The following is an 18,375-nucleotide window of genomic DNA, read 5'->3' on the forward strand; positions in this document are numbered from 1 at the left end:
CTGTTGGTTCTCATCAGGTTTTAGTTCTCAGGTTCTACTGACTCTAATAAACCGTCTGTTCTGGTCCAGTTCCTCCTGAACCAGAACCAGTTCTAAACTCAGTTCAGTTCAGAATGAACTGGTTCATGTTCATAGTTCACCTCCTAAATGTTCTGAACCAGGTTCCAGTTGAACTGGTTCTGTTTGGTTTATTATTTGTCTGAAATGATATTTGATAAAAACTCATTAAGATCATTTTAATCTTGATGAGTTTTTCTATAAAAATCAATAAACTGAGCTGGGTCTCCTGTCTGAGAAAAACTGAAACTTTAATCTGTGAAACATTTAAAGTTTAACACATAAAAAGATCCTCTAGATCACATGTGTCAAACTCAAGGCCCGCGGGCCACATGTGGCCCGCTACGTCATTTTATGTGGCCCTCTCCCCCACCACCGTTTTACAGGCCATTGATTGACTTAAAACAGGTTTTGAGCACGAATTGACTACAAACTACATCTCCCATAATGCCTTCCGATTGTTACCAGCCAACATTACGACTTCTCGCCACTAGAGGGCAGCAGAGTCACCTCAAGTTGATTATTCATTTTCCCAGCGAATAAAACTAAAACATCGACAAGCTAACAAGCTAAATGTCTAAGAAAAGAAAAATCGATTTTCAAGGAAGACTGTTAAATGAACGATGGGAAAACAAATACCTGTTTGTCCGTCCTGAAAGAATACAATATACTTGAAACCAAACACGGAGCTAAGCCAAATTTAGCCTTCAAGAAAAACAAAAAATTGCAGAAGATTTAAAAGGCAGATTGAAATTGCAGCAGAAATTGTTTACAAAAGCCACAGCCAAAAATGATGCAGCGGTGAAAACAAGCTTTATTGTGGCTGAAGAAATCACCTGAGCTTCAAAATCTTTTTCGGAGGGTGAATGTTTGAAGCAGTGTATGCTAAAGGTGTGTGAGCAGGTGCGTCCCGACAAAGTACAGACTTTCCAAAATGTCAGTTTGTCAAGAAATACCATCGCGGAACGAGTTAAGGAAATAACCGGAAATATAGCGACACAGCTGGCAGAAATGGGCAGCTGTCCAGCTTTTTCATTAGCTGTGGATGAAAGCACAGACCAGGTGTCCACAGCCCATTGGTCCATTTTTATTAGAGGAGTGAAGCCAGACCTGTCTGTAACCGAGGATCTCCTGGATCTAGTGGCGCCGCATGGAACCACAACCAGCCGGGACATTTTTGATGCAGTGGAGAAGTTTGTCAGTAAAAATAAATTTCCATGTGAAAGGTTGGTGGGACCAACTACACCTCCTGCGATGTGTGGAGGAAAAACAGGCTTGGTTGGACTAATGAAGGAAAAAAAGCAACAATCAGACGCCGCTGATCACGTATCATTGCATTATCCATCAGGAAGCTCTGTGTGGAAAGGTTCTGGAGCTGGATAATGTGATGACCACTGTCATGAAAACAGTCAACTTTATTCGGGCAGGGTTAGGGTTACCCTAACCCTGAATCACCGTCAGTTTCAGCTGTTCTAGCAGGAAGTGGGTTCAGAGCATGAAGATATGCCGCACCATACAGAAGTAAGGTGGCTGAGTAGGAGCAAAGTCCTTAAACGATTTTTTGAACTTTGAGAAGAAATCGATCTTTTCATGAAGAACAAAGGAAAACCCTTGTCTGAACTGTCCGATCCAAAATGGCTGTGTGACTTTGCTATGTTATGTGACGTCACCGAACATCTTGCTCAGCTAAATCAGAAACTACAAGGACGTAAACAAGTCATCACACAAAGTCCGACATGATCACAGCTTTCCACCGCAAACTCAACCTGTGGAAGTTCCAGGTGGAACAAAACCTGCTTGTCAGATCATCTGGGCCTCGTCTCCCGGTGCTTGTTCATGCCCTCGGTTAATTACCAAACTAACTCTGTTAATAAACGAGTTTGATCTGCACTTTTCTGACTTTAAATCGCAACACTCTGGTTTTGACATCTTTGCCAATCCTTTCACCGCCGATGTCTGCAGTGTTGCTCACCTTCAGATGGAGTTAGTTGAGCTTCAGTGGCCTGAGAGCGAAGCTCCCTGATGTTTCAATCCAGGACTTTTACCGTCTCCTGCCCCCTGGTTTGATGCCACAGCTTCGACTCCATGCAGCTCCTGTGTTTTGTCCATGTTTGGAAGCACCTATCTGTGCGAACAGATGTTTTCAATAATGAATTTAAACAAGACCAAGCACAGATCGCTCATTACTGACGAAAACCTACACGCCGTTTTGCGGATCGCCACAGAGAATAGAACTAAAACCAGACATGGACGAACTGACCAGGGGAAAACGGTGCCAGACATCTGGCCAGAAAACATTGGTAAGCACAAACAAACTAAATTTAAATAGAATGAATGTAAAACCAAAACTCAGTATACTGGAATATGTATATAGTTTATTGATTTTGCTTGTTTTGTGTTTATTACAATGAGGAGGAGTTGGTGACATGGTGAAGAGGATCAGCTCTGTGTTCAAGGACAGGCAACATCACCTAATTGTTTGGTTCTTATGTGAAATACATGTTCGTTGTGTAATAAATAACGAACAAGTTTTGTGAATGAAGTTGAGAATTAATATCAAAACTTGTTTTTATTCTTTGTCTGCTTATCTTTAAACACTGATTTAAATATTGTAATTTTTAAACTGAGCAGTAATTTTACATCCATGCAAACTCAAATGTAATATTTAAAACTTGAACACATAAAATCAGTTATTTAACAATATGAGGTGTTTAATTGGGGCCTGCCATGCAAAGCAATGGCAGGAACCTATTGCTATTCTCCCAAGAAAGTGTCTCTTTAATATTCTTTATTTTTCTTCCGTAACCGTTAATGCGGCTCATACCGCTGGGTGCACACCTACAAATGAGGTATCAAAACGTGCAGAAAATTCACGCCATTGGAGCTATTACTTTTGGTGGGATTTGGGCTTAACGTGGCGACATAATTCGCAATAAACTATGAAAAAAAACCCATTATAAGTCAATGGGAAAAATCCTGGAAATACCCTATTTTTGAGGATTTTCTGTGTCGTCGCAAATTCACCTAGAAATGCCATTCAAATTTCATTTTGTAGATACGTCTGTGATCTCTTCGAAAGTGAAGACGGCTCGTCAATACCAGTTACGGTTTGTCCACAATTTGTCTCTAAGCGACCCAAAGTTTCTCATTTTTCCTAAAATTAGAGTGACAGCCGATCTCGGCTAGAGTGAGAAATCAAGAGACCTTTTTGAGCCCAAAATAATTTTGAAATCGCCATCACGCCCACAAATATCGCACGATTAGTATCAAAATCGGTCCTGACATTGATACGCATGTCTGCTCCGGTAAAATGTTTTCGAAATTTATCTAGATCGTACGGTTTTCTGTCACGGTGCTTCAGAGCAAAGTGATGCGACAGGATTTTCTAGGCTGTCTCAGGCTGTCTCACTGACATTTCACACCTTGGTGTGAAACTTATTTACCATAGCAACGGAACTCAAGAGCCTATTGGCTGCTGATTAGGACTACAAATACGCATCACTGTAGTTCTAACTATAGTGGAACCCTCAGTTGAAACAGATCAGGACTGAACTGGCCTTTAGAACTACTTGCTGCTATGGGCTGTATAGAACTGATTTAACTCAGTAACTGTTACACATGGGATTAGTTTGGAACTTTAAAATGAAGCATAATAATAATTTCAAAATAAAAGCCTTTAATATTTTTACATCAACTACTTGTGTTGTGAGCATTATATAACTGATTTTATCCAATGACTGTTATTCATGGGATTAGTTTGGCCCTTTGAAATAAAGCTTAACAAAACTTCCAAAATAAAAGCCTTGACAACATTTTAAATCATACTGAATGGTGCGCGTCCGCCTCGCTTAACGTTCTTGCGGTTCTCCGCGTGCCACTGATTACGTTGCGGCGTTCTTTAGCGTCGACGCCGATTTGTAGCGAGACGACGCCGGGCCCGAACCGACGGGCGCGCCTTGGCAGGCCCCGGCTAAATTTCTTCCGAAATTTTCTAGTTTATTTTAACATTGTATTTTCATACATTTATGCTAGGGTTGCCCAAGTCTAGTTTTCCAGACCTATCACTCTGCAACTTTAGACTCGTTCTTTCTCTAACACACCTGGATCATTGACTCATTCATAGGCCTCTACAGAACTGAGTTGCTGCTAATGAGGGAAGTCAACTTGTTGTCTGGGGAATGTTTTAGCAGGGACGCATCTAAAAGTTGCAGTCTGGAGGACTGCACTTGGGCATTCCTGATTTATACCGTCAATGTGGCCCGTTGAAGGTGGTCAATATGCTGAAGTGGCCCTTGGTGAAACTGAGTTTGACACCCCTGATCTAGAACCTCCCAGCAGGGGGCGCTCCTGATCTGGTCAACTCTAACAGTTGTCTCCTAGCAACTGATGAGTCATCAGCAGCTGTTTTCCTGATTGGTGTTTCAGTTTGAGCGTCAGACTCGTCTCCCTGTCTCCAGGTTCTTTCCTTTGACTTCCATTCATTTTTTAAACTCAGTTCATCCTGTAGATCCAAACGAACCCAAAGCAGCTCAGCTCCTCTCTGGTTCTGGTTCTGGTTCTGGTTCTGGTTCCTATCAGATCCTCACAGTTTAAGTATCTGTTGAAAAAATAAATTTACAAGGTGAGAATTAAGAAACAGCAACTCATCATCATATCAGTAAATATTCACTGGTTTATAATATTCTGTTTGTCTCCAGCAGCTGGAGGTCAGAGGTCATGTTTTACTGATCACATGACCTCTGTTCATAATAATCATGATGATGTCACAACATTAAACCATATTCATGATTCAGATTCAGTTTAAAATACTTTATTGATCCTAAAGGGAAAATAACTAAACTCTGATCAGAAGATTATTGAACATTAATAATTAATAATGTTTTAACCATTTAACCTCTACAGACTCAAAGTCTCTGTTAGACTTCAGGCTGTTGGACCTTCAGAACCAGCAGAACCTCAGCAGAGAGTCCTGACCTGATCTGGTCCAGAGGAGATCCAGATGATCCTGATTGGTTCTCCTACAGATGATCTATACCATCATGATGACTCACTGCCTGCTGAGCCTCTGATTGGTTCGTCTCCAGTTCAGCCAGATGTTTCCAGCAGCAGTTTTTGTCCTACAGATGATTTATAATCACTGGGATAATAATTATAATCACTGTAACTCCTTCTGTCCTCCACCAACCTGCTCTACCTGGTAACTGATGACATCATCTCCTGCTGCTCTCTGATTGGCTGGTCTGAAGGTAAACCAGGTTCATTCTGATTGGTTCTCTGAACCAGATCAGAGTGGGCGTGTCTAGTGTCACATGACCTGCTGCAGCAAAAAACCAAGATGGCTCCGCCCAGCTGCCCAGATGTTACCCAGCTGCTCCAGCAGGGGGCGTCTGACTCTGTGTCTCTGGTGCTGAACAGAGAAACTTCTTCTGATGGTCTGATCTTTATAATTTTATAATATTTATAATGTTCAGCTCAATCAGCTGATCTCTGATGTAAACAATGCGGCTAAAGCGTTAGCAGCACTGAGATCAGTTTCAGCTACAGAGTCACTTCCTGTGTCACAGCTTGATAATGGCAATTTGTAGTTTAAGTGACACATGACATGGTTTCTGTATCAGATTTAATATAAATATGAGTCATTTTATTTTGAACAAAAATAATACAACTGATTCACTGAGACTGGTTCACTTTAATGGGAGCAATGATACCTTTAATCTTACAATGAAAGTTATCTACCAGCTCATCTCCATGGTTACTGATCTACCTTGACCTCTGAGTTGACCTTTAGTTTCTCTGCAGGTTATTCTGGGCTGTTTGGTTATCAGTCATATTATAGGCCTGTCACGATAAACGATAAATCAATTAATCGTACGATAAATTAAAACTATCAACATCATTTTAATTATCGTCTCTTCCGGCCTTTTTCTCTTTCTGTTAATGACACTGAATGAAAAAAGGCTCAACTCCGGTGCTCTCCACTGACCTCTGACCTCATTTCCTTAGTGTAAAGCCCAGCGCAGACAACAGGATCTTAGAGCTGTCGGCTGATTGTCGGCTCATTTTCAAAACCTGACAGATCACACATTAGCCGACAGAAATCCTAGTTATAACGGTTCGATCGGTTCGGTCCTGCCGTGTGGTGTCCAACAATGGGCACAAAATAATGGCTACAAGTTCAGTGAACTAATTTAAAAACCAGACATTAATCAATGCTTTACTACAGTCTACCTGCAATGCTTGTAGCTAGTGTCAGAGTAAAGTCCTGACTGAATGAAAATCATTAGAACCTATTTAGTCACGTTAACGAAGAACAGCTGAAAAGTTACCGGTTTTATCAACTGCAGTAGCAATTTAGCTCCAACTCCTCCTCTTGTCATTTCTATATTCTTTGCATGTTGAATAAACATTAATGTTGTTTCCACATATCATCTCCAATGTCCGCTGGACTTCGGGTTGCTCCGTGTCAGCTGTTTGGGATTCCCCTCCTTAATTTCCCCTCAGAAAGCAGGAAGGGAATCCAGCTTTCTGATTGGCTGCCTGTCACATTCAACAGGCTGCGTTAAAGCTCCCAGTCGGGGAAAAACCCCTGATTTAGATCGGAGCGGCAACGACGATCTACCGTAACACACCACACAATCTTAGAAAGACCAACTTTCTAAGATTGTTGTAAGAGGAAAAATAGGAGCAAAAAATCATGTAGTGTGAACTATTGCATCAGGTAGTCGATGTGCCCATCTTCTCTATTTAAATCTAATTATTACTGAAGGGCAACATAATATACAGACTTCATAATCTGCAGTCTTTTGGTTGAATGCAGTATTTATTTCCACTTTGGCTTTATGTTGTTTAGTTTTTATTTCCAAGTGAGTTTTTTGTTAATGGAGACTGAGAATCCATTTTGTTTTTGGTTGTTTTGTTTATTTTGTTTATCAGCTCCAGTGTTAAATATTCTTTTGAAAATAAAGTGTATCTATCTTTGGCAGGAAATCACATCATTATTACATCATTTCCATTAAATCAGTGTAAAAAGGTCTTCAAACAATATTATCGTTTATCGCAATAATTTTTGAGACAATTAATCACTGAGCAAAATTTGCTATCGTGACAGGCCTAGTTATATATTTATATATATATATATATATATATATATATATATTGTCAAGAAAATCCGAGCTCATCCCACTTCCCCATGTTGGAGATTATAGTTTAACAGTAACAATAAATAAAGTTATCTTTAAAATGAATCACTCAAGTGACATCAAGGCCCAACAGTAAATTAAAACTTCAATAAAATCAATCTGGTTGTTTTTGTCTCATGCAAACTTTGCTTTAATTCTACTTATTTTTCTATCTAATCATCAGAAATCATAATCAGATAAAGAGATGAAACAGGAAAAGCAGGTTTCCTGGAAAAAGAGGAAGTTTCCAGCCTGCAGATTTATAAAAATAGCTGAGACTATTCCTTATTTTAAAGCATGAAAGTTTTAAAGAATTAAATCTAAACATTTTGAGTAATTTGATAAGATTCAAAGTAAAATACTTATATTAATATTGATTTACTTGTAATAATATTTACACTTACATTTGTGGGAACACTTACAAGAAAAACAAGTAACTGTAACTTTGGTATTAAATAATTAGAATCATGGATTATTCTTGGTTTCTTTTCAGAAAACATCTGTAATAACTCACATTAAGATTATAATAAGAATAATTAATAAGTTATGGTTATAAAATTATAAATGAATGCTAAATCAGAGAAGCTAAAGAAAATAAATGTGATTTTAACATTGAACTTGAAATGGTGTAAAACATGTAACTGCAATTAAAGATCACTGATATGTTGGAGGTAGATGGTAGGTGAAAGGTCAAAGGTTAAGGGAAAAAGGGGAACTAACAGGAGAGCAGAGATGATCAACACCTTATTTAGAAACAGATTGTTGAACAACGTAAACGTTTCAGAGAAAAAGTTGTGCAGGCAACAAATGTAGGAGGTTGATCAACCCTGAGACATCAGCACAGACATCAGGACATAATGTCTGTAAGACAGTGATGGATATGAGATCATCTGTCTAAGCAGTCAACCAATGAAACAAGCACAGCAACAGTGCTAGCCAATGCTAACACACCAAAAGGTGGATAAACCCTATAAAAGGTGGGAGCAAAAGAGGAACCTTTGGTTGGATCCTCCGGGCAGCTTCGAGCCAAGATCGAGATGGACAAAGAACTCTGCAGCTGAAGAAGAGCCGGGGCCACGGAGCCGAAGACTGTCCTGCACATGGAGACCAACCCGTCTGGCCCACAATCTGTGGCTTCAAATCGCACTTCTCTCATCAGCTGGGTTCTGACCCCAAAGACAAAGATGAAGACAAAGACAAAGAAGAAGAACTGGTGCCTTTTTTCCTGCCAGCACCAAGTCCTGTGTGACCTCAGCATCCATGCGGAGAAGAAGCTCATCAGACCTACAGAGATCCCTGCCTTCGCCGATCAACATCTTCCTCCTGCTGCAGCACCTTCTTCATCATCAGGCCAGGTCTGGGGTTCGAAACGCCAAACTCCGTCCGTCTCTCTCAAAGGTTCCCTTTTTTAGTTCTCAGTGTCAGCAGTAGGGAAAGATAGACTAGATGACTGATTTTACTTATTTGATTATTTCTGCTACTGAATTAAGCTGTACTGACCCTTGCAAAAATGCCTTACTAATAAAATATTTAGCATAAAGAAAATCTAAAGATGTTGTGGACATTCAGTTAATGAGTCACCTTAAAGTTCTTTGATGGTTGTAAAATAGCTGTGATGTTTGATTCTGGAGAGGAAAAAGTGGAAAATGTTTTTAGGTTGCTGGTAGCCCAAATGTAAAACATCATCCTTGGGACTCGCCCGAGTCACTAAAACCTACCTGGTTCAATAACAAATGCAAGTTGTAAGATAGAGAACGAGCGACCGTTAACAGGTGTGCTCTGTGAAACTAGTTGGCTGTAGGCTGCTCAGTCTGGCTAATTCACAGAGGGAAGAAGGGTGGGACACTTGGATGTAGGCCGTCAGATAACCAGGCGAATCGTTTCTCGAAACCAGATTAAACAGAGTTTACTTCAGTTCTGGACAGGATAAATCCCAGCAGATTTAGGAAACTCAATTAACCCGTTAGAAGGAGAGCTGGTAGCACATCTCCCCTCTCAGAAGAGGAAGTAGAGAGAAGGGGGGGGGTTGCGCAACAACAATATAAATATATATATATAGATCTATATATAGATATTATTCCTTCTCCTCATCTGTCACCAGTTTTCCTCCTCAGTTCAGAGGTCATTTATTCTCTGGACCTAAAGCTGCTGAATAATCAGATCAGCTGCAGAAACAGGAACATGAAGCTGATTGACGATCTGATCATTTTTATCTGATCAGTTTCTCTCCATCACTTCCTGTGGTTCATGATCACTATTTATATTTACATCACTAATATGTTAAAATCTTTTCTGCAAATGTCAGAAAAACAATTTAATAATCATGGTGTTTAAATGAAATTAAAATCTGACATGAATAAGTTTGTTCATGCAATAAATAAAAATGATGGCAGTGAAAGATGTAAACATGAAATATATTCATAAATCAGACATGGTGGCGCCAGCATCTATCAGCCAATCAGAGGAGACGTTGGCGTCTGATTCAGGCGTTGGAGCAACAAGCCCCGCCCACTAGGGAGCGCCGACATGTTTGGAGTTTTAGAGAAACTAGTCGGCCATTTTCCAGAAGATCGATGGATTTAAAACATTTAAATTAAACAACTTTATGAATTATGCTGCATTGAAAGTTCTGCTGGACCCGGCTGCTCATTATCATAACAGAACAAATATATAAAGTTAAAGAGGAATATGGATTCTCATTTAGAGAATATTAAATACAAAATGATTTTTCATGCAAAACGTTTCTATTAGTGAAGTTATGCAGATAAATGAAGAAGTTTAAAAGTTCTGAATGTTTCATCACTAAACCCAAATACCAACATCTAGAAACGGACCTGGTTCCTCACAACTCACTGAGTATCTACTGGTCCACTGGACCAACACCAGGAGGCAACGGCATCATAATGGAGCAGAACGATACAGAACCCAGTGAACCGTCCAGAACCGTCCAGAACCGTCCATCACTCAGGCTGAAACAACCTTCCAGCTCCTGCAGCAGCTCTGGTTCTGCTGTTCACTGCAGAACCAGAACCAGACCTGCTGCAGCAGGAAGAAACAATGGAGGAAGGTCAGTGCTGCAGGTCAAAGGTCACCACACCAGGATCTCCAGGTTATCCAGGCACATCAACAGTGAACCAAGATGACCAGGTTTCCCTCCACCAGAGGAAGTTAGTCTCCTCACTTCCTGTGGCTGCAGCAGCAGCTACAGCAGCGTATCGATGCTCCATCAGCCTGGAGCAGCCGGGTCCAATCTGAAGGTCAGAACCGACTGACTCCTGCAGTCTGATGGTGAAAACTAGAAACATGCAGAGGAGAAAACTGCTGCTGAATTAATTTATAATAAGTCAGACAAACTCCAGACTATAAAAGTTTTTATTGAGATCAGAGATGATGGAACCATCCTGACACCAGAGGTTCTGCTTTTGGTTCTGGAGACACAAACAAACCAACTGGACTGGATGAAGGACAAGAAACTGATAGAAATAATTGATCATTTATTAACTGAAACAAACTGACAGTAGATCCTGTTCACTGATAAAAACATCAGATTAAAGTTTAATGTTATAAATGGAAGATTTAAACTTTCTAAATAGTTTATATTAAATTTACATCAGTGATGAAGAAACTGATTCAAGTGAAGAAGAATAAAAAAACAGTTTGAAAATGAACATAAATCACTGATAAACCATCAGCCAATCAGCTTCAGCCAATCAGCTCCAGCCAATCAGCTGCACTCGTTCCCTTTGATCAGGAAGAAAGTTCCCACAGCGACTCCCAGCAGGCCGACGGTCAGACCGACTCCACAGAAGATGGCCGGACCGGGACCAGACTGAGGATTGTCCATCTCCACATCTGGAGACACAGAGAGACAAGAAACATCTGGATGTTTAGTTTAATCAGGATTAATCAGGTTTATTATTAAATTAAAGGTTCCTGTTGATCCTTCTGGTCTAGTCAAAGTCTCCTCACCCCAGGTTCTGGTCTGTGGTTCTTCCAGAGCCAGATGCTCCACTGTGCAGCTGTAGATGTCTCCAATCTGAGGGACGAACTGCAGCCTGGAGATCTGGGTGAAGGTGTTGTCCTTACTGGGAAAGGGAACGTTGATGCTGGTTCCTTCGGTCACTTTCTGACCGTTTCTGGTCCAGGACACGTTGACCGGAGCCGGATAGAAACCAGAGACGTGACAGATCAGGATGTTCTTCTCTCCCAGCTCCACATCGTCTCTGGGGTAAATCACCAGGCCAGAGGGGGCATCTGGGGAGAAACCAGGAGGGTAACTGGAGGAACTGGACCAGATGGAGAAACTGGTCCATATGGTTCAGAGCAGGACGTCTGATGGTGGACCAGTCAAAGTCTACAATGTTCAGAGGACCAGAGAGAAGCAGAAGAACTGATGACCTGATCTAATGTAGATCAGTGAATGGTAAACTATGGAGGAGGGAACAGATCCAAAGTAAACCCAGTGGTTCTGGTCCAGTTGGCAGCAGAACTCATCTAAAGGTCCATATTTTATTATTCTAAACTGAATAAAATCAGAGTCTAGAACATGTAGGGCTTTAGGACAGGTTCTAGAAAAGTCCATCTCTGATCATCCAGTCAGTCATCAGGTTAGATCTGTGGTTCAGGAATAGACTGACTCTAGAAACGTCACATTCTAGTTCATGTCTAGGGGGCGGGGCCAATCAACAGCAGGTCTGTTAGAGATTAGAAATAAACTGATGGAAAAGTGTCCAGAGGAACTGGATCAGAACCAGATCAGAACCAGATCCAGACCTTCAGTACAACCTGCTTTGTTTTTCTCTATTATGGGATGTTCCCAGTAACCATCATCATCTTTACTGGGAGTTTAGGACAGTTATTGTTTATTAATTATGTAAAGATGAAAACAATAAATTTCTGTTTTATTTCTAATTAATCTAATATTATAATTTTACCTCTGACTGAATCTCTGTGGGAATATTTTAGTTATTTAGTTTCTGGTTTATATTTTAAATTTCTTAACTTTATAAACTTATTGATGGTCAGATGGAATAAAGTTAATAAAATGAAGAGTTTTACTTGTATTAATTATTTTATAAATCAGATGAAGAGCGAGATATTAATATTAATTGATACACATGAAATAAAATGTTTAATAGAACTGAAATATATAAAATCAGATTTTAATATCTGATTTTATATATTAATAAAGCTCTGCATGTTATTAATAATTAATAAACAGTTAATAATATTAGATTAATATAAACTGTAATAAACTGAAGCATCTTTAATTAACATCATATCTCAGATTTTAGACAACATGATTTTTCCTCACAGACTGGATTTAATTTATTAAACTATTGTGATTTATTAATAATTATCAGTTTATTACAAAATAATCAGCTGATCAAAGGTGAAAATAAATCAGTTTAAATGATTATTGTTCTTTACCGTTTTCATCTGGAATATCCTTCATGCCAATACGACTGTTCTTCAGGTTTGATCTGCAGATCTGTTGATAACCCACAGCTTGTTCATAACATCCTGCGCAGGTGATATGATCAACAAAAGGAGGCACAGATATGACTCCTTTTCCCTTCTTGAAGTCGGCGTACCACAGCTCTTCTCCATCCAGAGTGTACGTGTCCTCTCCATCAGAGTCTGAACATCCAATGATCCAAAGGCTCTCATGTAGAACTAGAAACACAAAGAGAGAAACTGATGAAGAACCTGCAGCAGAACCTCCAGAACCCACTGGGTCCATCAGAACCAGTTTGGACCCGGTCAGAACCAGTGTAACTCACCATCAGCAGAGACCCAGAGGACCCCACAGAGGAAGAGGAGCAGCTTCATCATCATCTTCATCACCTGTCAGCCTCAGAGACTCTGAGAGAAACTGAAGCTGCTGCTGAACCAAACGCTGGCAGCAGCCAATCAGAGGGCAGGAGGGCTGTGACGTCATCAGTAGCTAGGTAGAGGAAGGCTGGAGCTCTGAGCTGCTGGAGACCAGGAACTGGTTCTGGAGGAAACCAGTAGAACCAGCAGAACCAGCAGACGGTTCTTTATTTGTAAACTTTGTTCATTTATTCATTTTTAAATCTATTAAATTCTCTCCAGACCTGCTGGTTCTGATCCGGTTCTGATCCAGTTCTGAACATAGTTGGGTTGTTCTGTCAGTAGGTCCAGTTGTTCCAGTAAATGAGTTTTTATAAAGTTTCTCTCTGTAGAACCAGAACCGGTCCACTGGACCAGCAGAGACCTGGTACTGGAACAGAACCAGAACCAGAACCTGGGTTAGAAAGTTACTGCAGACAGAAAGAGGTGAGGAAGAACCAGAACCAGAACCAGAACCAGTTTCTCTCTCTGGTCTTCAGCCTCAGTCTTTTCTACCCGGTAACCAGTGATGCAGAGGTCATGTGACTCTGCTCTGGTTTTTACTGCAGTTCCCATCAGAACCAGTTAGTTCCTCTGACTGGGAGAGAGAGAGAGACATGGCTTCATCACTGCTCTGCTGGCTGCTGATCATCATCACCATCAACGCTGCAGGTAGGATCAATAACTGATAATCACTGTTGATATGATCAATAACCGATCATCACTGTTAATATGATCAATACTCTGCCAGTAACTGATAATCGCTGATCAATAATTATTATATGGATCAATAGTCAGGGTTTAAACTGCATCAATCTGTAGAGCAATAAGGATCAATAATCTGATCAATACTGATCAATACTTTAACCTTTTATCAATCTGTAAATCTGGTTGGATCAATACTCTGATCTCTGATCAATACTATAGCTAATATCTGGATCAATAGTATTTTAATCTGGATCAATTCTGCTGGAGAATCAATTATCCAGATTAATAACTGATAAACGGATCAATATTCTGATTAATTATTGATCGTTAATATACTAATCATTACTTCAGTCCATTCAAATGTATTGATTAGTAATTAACCTGATCAAATTAACAAATGATAGGATCAATAACTGATAATAAATTAATACTGAGGTTCTGTTCTGGTTCCAGACGGATTCATGGAATTTGTTGTGAGTCGTTGTGTTTTTAACTCCACTGATCTGAACGACATTCAGTACATCCAGTCCTACATTTACAACAAGAAGGAATTCGTCAGGTTTGACAGCAACGTGGGGAGATTTGTTGGATACACGGAGTTTGGAGTGAAGAACGCAGAACGATTGAACAAAGATCAGTCACTTATAGCAGGGTATAAAGCTGAGAAGGAAACTTACTGTCTACACAACATTGATATCCTCTACCAGACCGCTCTGACTAAATCAGGTGAGTTGATTTGATCATTTCCTGATTGATCCTCTGATCAATTCTGACTGATGATCATTAAACTGGATCTATCAGTTTATTTATTATTGATTACATAAAACAATAAACTCTGATGTCATCAAATGATCAATATTGATCTGATCAGCTGATCAATACAGATCCAATCACTGCTGATCAACTTATTAATAAACTATTTATTACTGGAGTTAATCAATATTAAATATTTTACAGGAATAAATTCATCATCAATATTAAAAGAATAGAAATATTAATAAACTTTTGATTTATATCTGGAAACAACCAAGAAAAATTAAAATAATTTTTCTGTTAATTGTTCATAAATATAAACTTTAATTTAGAAATTAAATACCAGAAGTTACATCTAGTTCTAGATGGACTCAGTCTATAACATCTAGATCTATCTGTATTATTATTGATGATCTGATTGATCTACAATAATAACTTTATTTAATCTGAACTCTGGTCTGTTTATAATAATAATTATTTAATAATTATAATTATTTAAACCTGTTTGGATCTAAACTTTTATTTCCCTCCAGTTCTCCCAGCAGCTTCTGTTCTGGTTAAACTGGTTTTATCATCAATAATCAATGATAATATTGATAGAATAACAGAAATAATTCCTGTTACATCCAGGGATCATTTATGATTCCTGATCAGACCTCAATAATGAACCAATAACCTGTTATTGATCTCCCAGTGGCTCCCACTGTCAGACTGTACTCCACTACGCCCCCTGCTGGCCACCATCCCTCCATGCTGGTCTGCAGAGTTTATGATTTCTATCCTAAAACCATCAAAGTTCAGTGGCTGAGAGACGGACAGGAAGTGACATCAGACGTCACCACCACTGACGAGATGGAGGACGGAGACTGGTACTACCAGGTCCACTCCCAGCTGGAGTACACGCCCAGGTGGGTCACAGCCAGAACCAGAACCAGAACTAAAACCTCTGAGACAAGTGGGACCAGAACCTCTGAAGTCTGACCCACTTCCTTTGGTTCTGACCCGGTTCTTTTGGTTCTGACCCGGTTCTGTTCGTGTCTTTTCAGGTCTGGAGAACGGATCTCCTGCAGGGTGGAACATGTCAGCCTGAAGGAACCTCTGATCACCGACTGGGGTAAGAAGGACTAGAGAGACCTGGAGACGGAACAACTGAGATAACAAGTCCTGACATGTTGCTACCTTCCTCCATGTCCTCTTCTTCTTCATCCTCTTCCTCTCCCTCCTCTTCCTCTCCCTCCCCTTCCTTTCCCTCCTTCTCCTTCCTCTCCCTCCCCTTCTTCTTCATCCTCTTCCTCTCTCTCCTCTTCCTCCCCCTCCTCTTCCTCTCTGTCCCTCCTCTTCCTCCCTCCTCTTCCTCTCTGTCCCTCCTCTTCCTCTCTGTCCCTCCTCTTCCTCTCCCTCCCCCTCCGCTTCCTCTCCCTCCTCCCCCTTCCTCCCCCTCCTCTTCCTCTCTGTCCCTCCTCTCCCTCTCTGTCCCTCCTCTTCCTCCCTCCTCTTCCTCTGTCCCTCCTCTTCCTCCCTCCTCTTCCTCTCTGTCCCTCCTCTTCCTCTCTGTCCCTCCTCTTCCTCTCTGTCCCTCCTCTTCCTCTCTGTCCCTCCTCTTCCTCTCTGTCCCTCCAGACCCGTCCCTGCCAGAGTCAGAGAGGAACAAACTGGCCATCGGAGCTTCAGGACTGATCCTGGGTCTGATTTTGTCTCTGGCTGGATTCATCTACTACAAGAGGAAGGTCAAAGGTCAGAACCAGAACCAGGACACATTTAGAACCAGAACCAGATCCTGGATAGGACCAGAACCACAACAGAACCAGTACAGAATCAGTTCAGATGTTTTAGAGACGATTTAAAACCAGCTGCATTCATTTAATGAAAGAGGTCAAAGGTCAGAACCAGTTTAAAGCAGGTTTAGACACTTCTGGCCCATTATAGAACCAGAACACTTTAGGCCCGGTCCAAATCCTCTCCCTGCCTGTTCATGTTGGAGGTTAAAGGTCACAGTGCGTCTCCTCATCTTCTTCATCCTCCTCATCCTCCCTTCGTCCATTTTAGGTTCTATTTCCATCCTTAAGCAAAGTTTGTATTTTTACAGACTTCAGTGAATTACCCACAATTCATTGCTGGTGTTTTGATTCATGGAAATGTTTTGTTGTTTTTCCCATTTTATAGAAAATTTATATCAAATATCATGGAAACATTAGTAATAAAAAGTTTTATGTGATTAACTGAGCAGAAAAAAGAAGAAATAAAAATAATAATCACAAACTGAGGAAAATAAAACAAAACAAATTTCAAACATTAAATTAAGATTTTAACATGTTGGAATAAAGGTTAGCCTTTTATGATTTTATTTAAATAATCTCTAAAATAAATGATTTCACTTTAAAATGGAGGCCAGAGGATTCAATATTTCATAATTTAACTCTTCATCCTGTTACTAAACCAAATTATATTAAAACTTAAATATTGAATAATTTATTCTACAATATCCACTTGTACAAAAAAAAAGATTTTAGAAAACTTTCTAAAAACTTTAATTAAGTCACAATTTAAAAATGTTTATTGTCTCAAAATCTGTCAAAATGCAGGAATTGATATTTTTAGTTTGTTTTGCAGAAAGTCATCTAGGAAAAACTTTATGATTATGAAATTAATATTTCAATATTTTGTTGGAGTGGTAAAGGAAGCGGTTTGGTTTTATCATAATTTTTAAATAAATATTGTTTTTCTCAGACTAGAGGAGAAAAAAACTGATGAATTTATTGGAACATTTTTGGTTCATAAAGTCACAAAATTCATAGTTTGTTTTAAAAATAACATTTTAGATCCGTTAGTCTTTTTATTTTTATAATTTTCTATATATTATACATGTTTGTCCTGAACTTGATCTTTGTTATTATCTCCACTTTATACTTTTATAAAACATAAAACAGTAAAAATTAGTCAAATAAACTGATAAATTAATTATTAGAACATTTTAATTTGAATTTTTTACATCTCGAAAATATGGTAAAGTTCCATCTATGGCAAAAATAAAAATAAATCAGTTTTCAAAAGTAAATTATGAAAATATATTATATTATATAAAATTTTCTGTATTTAATAAATCAAACATTTTTCTGCAGCAAAAACTAAAAGCAGAAATAAATTTACTGAACATTTACAGAATAAAAGAATCTGATTGGTCGTTTTTAGCAGCAGGATGTTGATACAGTGACGACCTCTGACCCCTGATGAGACTTTGACTGAGCCACTCTTCATAGGGCGCTGGGCTTTGGACCGGGCCTGAGCAGCAGAAACACAAATCCAAGTTCTGGATCATTTAGAGCAGAACCTGAACAGAACCAGTAGAGAACTGGTTTAAATCCAGTTCAGATCCAGTCTGACCCAGTTCTAAATCCAGTACCAGTATCAGGTTCTGACCCGGTCCATTGTTTCTCTTCCAGGTCGTATTCTGGTTCCAACCAGCTGAGCCCGGATGGAGGTTCTGGTTCCGGTTCGTCCTGCTTCCTGCTGAACTGGACCATCTGATCCAGAACCAGAACCAGAGGAGGTTCCAGTTCTCCATGTGGGTCGGTTCTGGTTCTGGTGGCCCGGCTGCTTCTCTTCATCTTCCTCTAATCATCTTCATCAATAATCAGATTTTAATCTTTGATGTTTGGACCTGAAATAAAATCAATAAACCATCAGAACCTGTACTGTCTTTATGAACTGGACCAGAACCAGCAGGCCCGGTTCTGATCCAGTTAAACCAGTAGTAACACTTTGATCCTGATGGTAGCGCTGTGAGCAGCCCAGACTGGATCAGAACCAGAACTTCACTGGTTCTGAG

At 39.7% G+C, this 18,375-nt stretch overlaps 2 protein-coding genes across 2 annotated transcripts; one reads left to right on the forward strand and one right to left on the reverse strand.

Annotated features, from left to right (window-relative positions):
- Positions 1 to 10,589: 10,589 nt before the first annotated feature.
- On the reverse strand, positions 10,590 to 13,206 carry LOC114140627 (H-2 class II histocompatibility antigen, A-U alpha chain). The gene is made up of 4 exons (XM_028010737.1): positions 13,019 to 13,206; positions 12,666 to 12,911; positions 11,205 to 11,489; positions 10,590 to 11,087 (listed from the first exon to the last, which is right to left on the reverse strand). Exons 1-4 carry the CDS (start codon positions 13,077 to 13,079, stop codon positions 10,960 to 10,962), a joined length of 720 nt encoding a protein of 239 aa, XP_027866538.1. The 5' UTR covers positions 13,080 to 13,206; the 3' UTR covers positions 10,590 to 10,959.
- A 432-nt stretch (positions 13,207 to 13,638) lies between these two features.
- On the forward strand, positions 13,639 to 18,232 carry LOC114140625 (H-2 class II histocompatibility antigen, E-S beta chain). Its single transcript, XM_028010734.1, has 6 exons — positions 13,639 to 13,760; positions 14,250 to 14,522; positions 15,244 to 15,457; positions 15,596 to 15,663; positions 16,170 to 16,283; positions 17,990 to 18,232. Exons 1-6 carry the CDS (start codon positions 13,706 to 13,708, stop codon positions 18,013 to 18,015), a joined length of 750 nt encoding a protein of 249 aa, XP_027866535.1. The 5' UTR covers positions 13,639 to 13,705; the 3' UTR covers positions 18,016 to 18,232.
- The last annotated feature ends 143 nt before the right edge of the window (positions 18,233 to 18,375 follow it).

The sequence above is a fragment of the Xiphophorus couchianus genome, chromosome 24 (genome assembly GCF_001444195.1).
Source record: "Xiphophorus couchianus chromosome 24, X_couchianus-1.0, whole genome shotgun sequence".
NCBI lineage: Eukaryota > Metazoa > Chordata > Actinopteri > Cyprinodontiformes > Poeciliidae > Xiphophorus > Xiphophorus couchianus.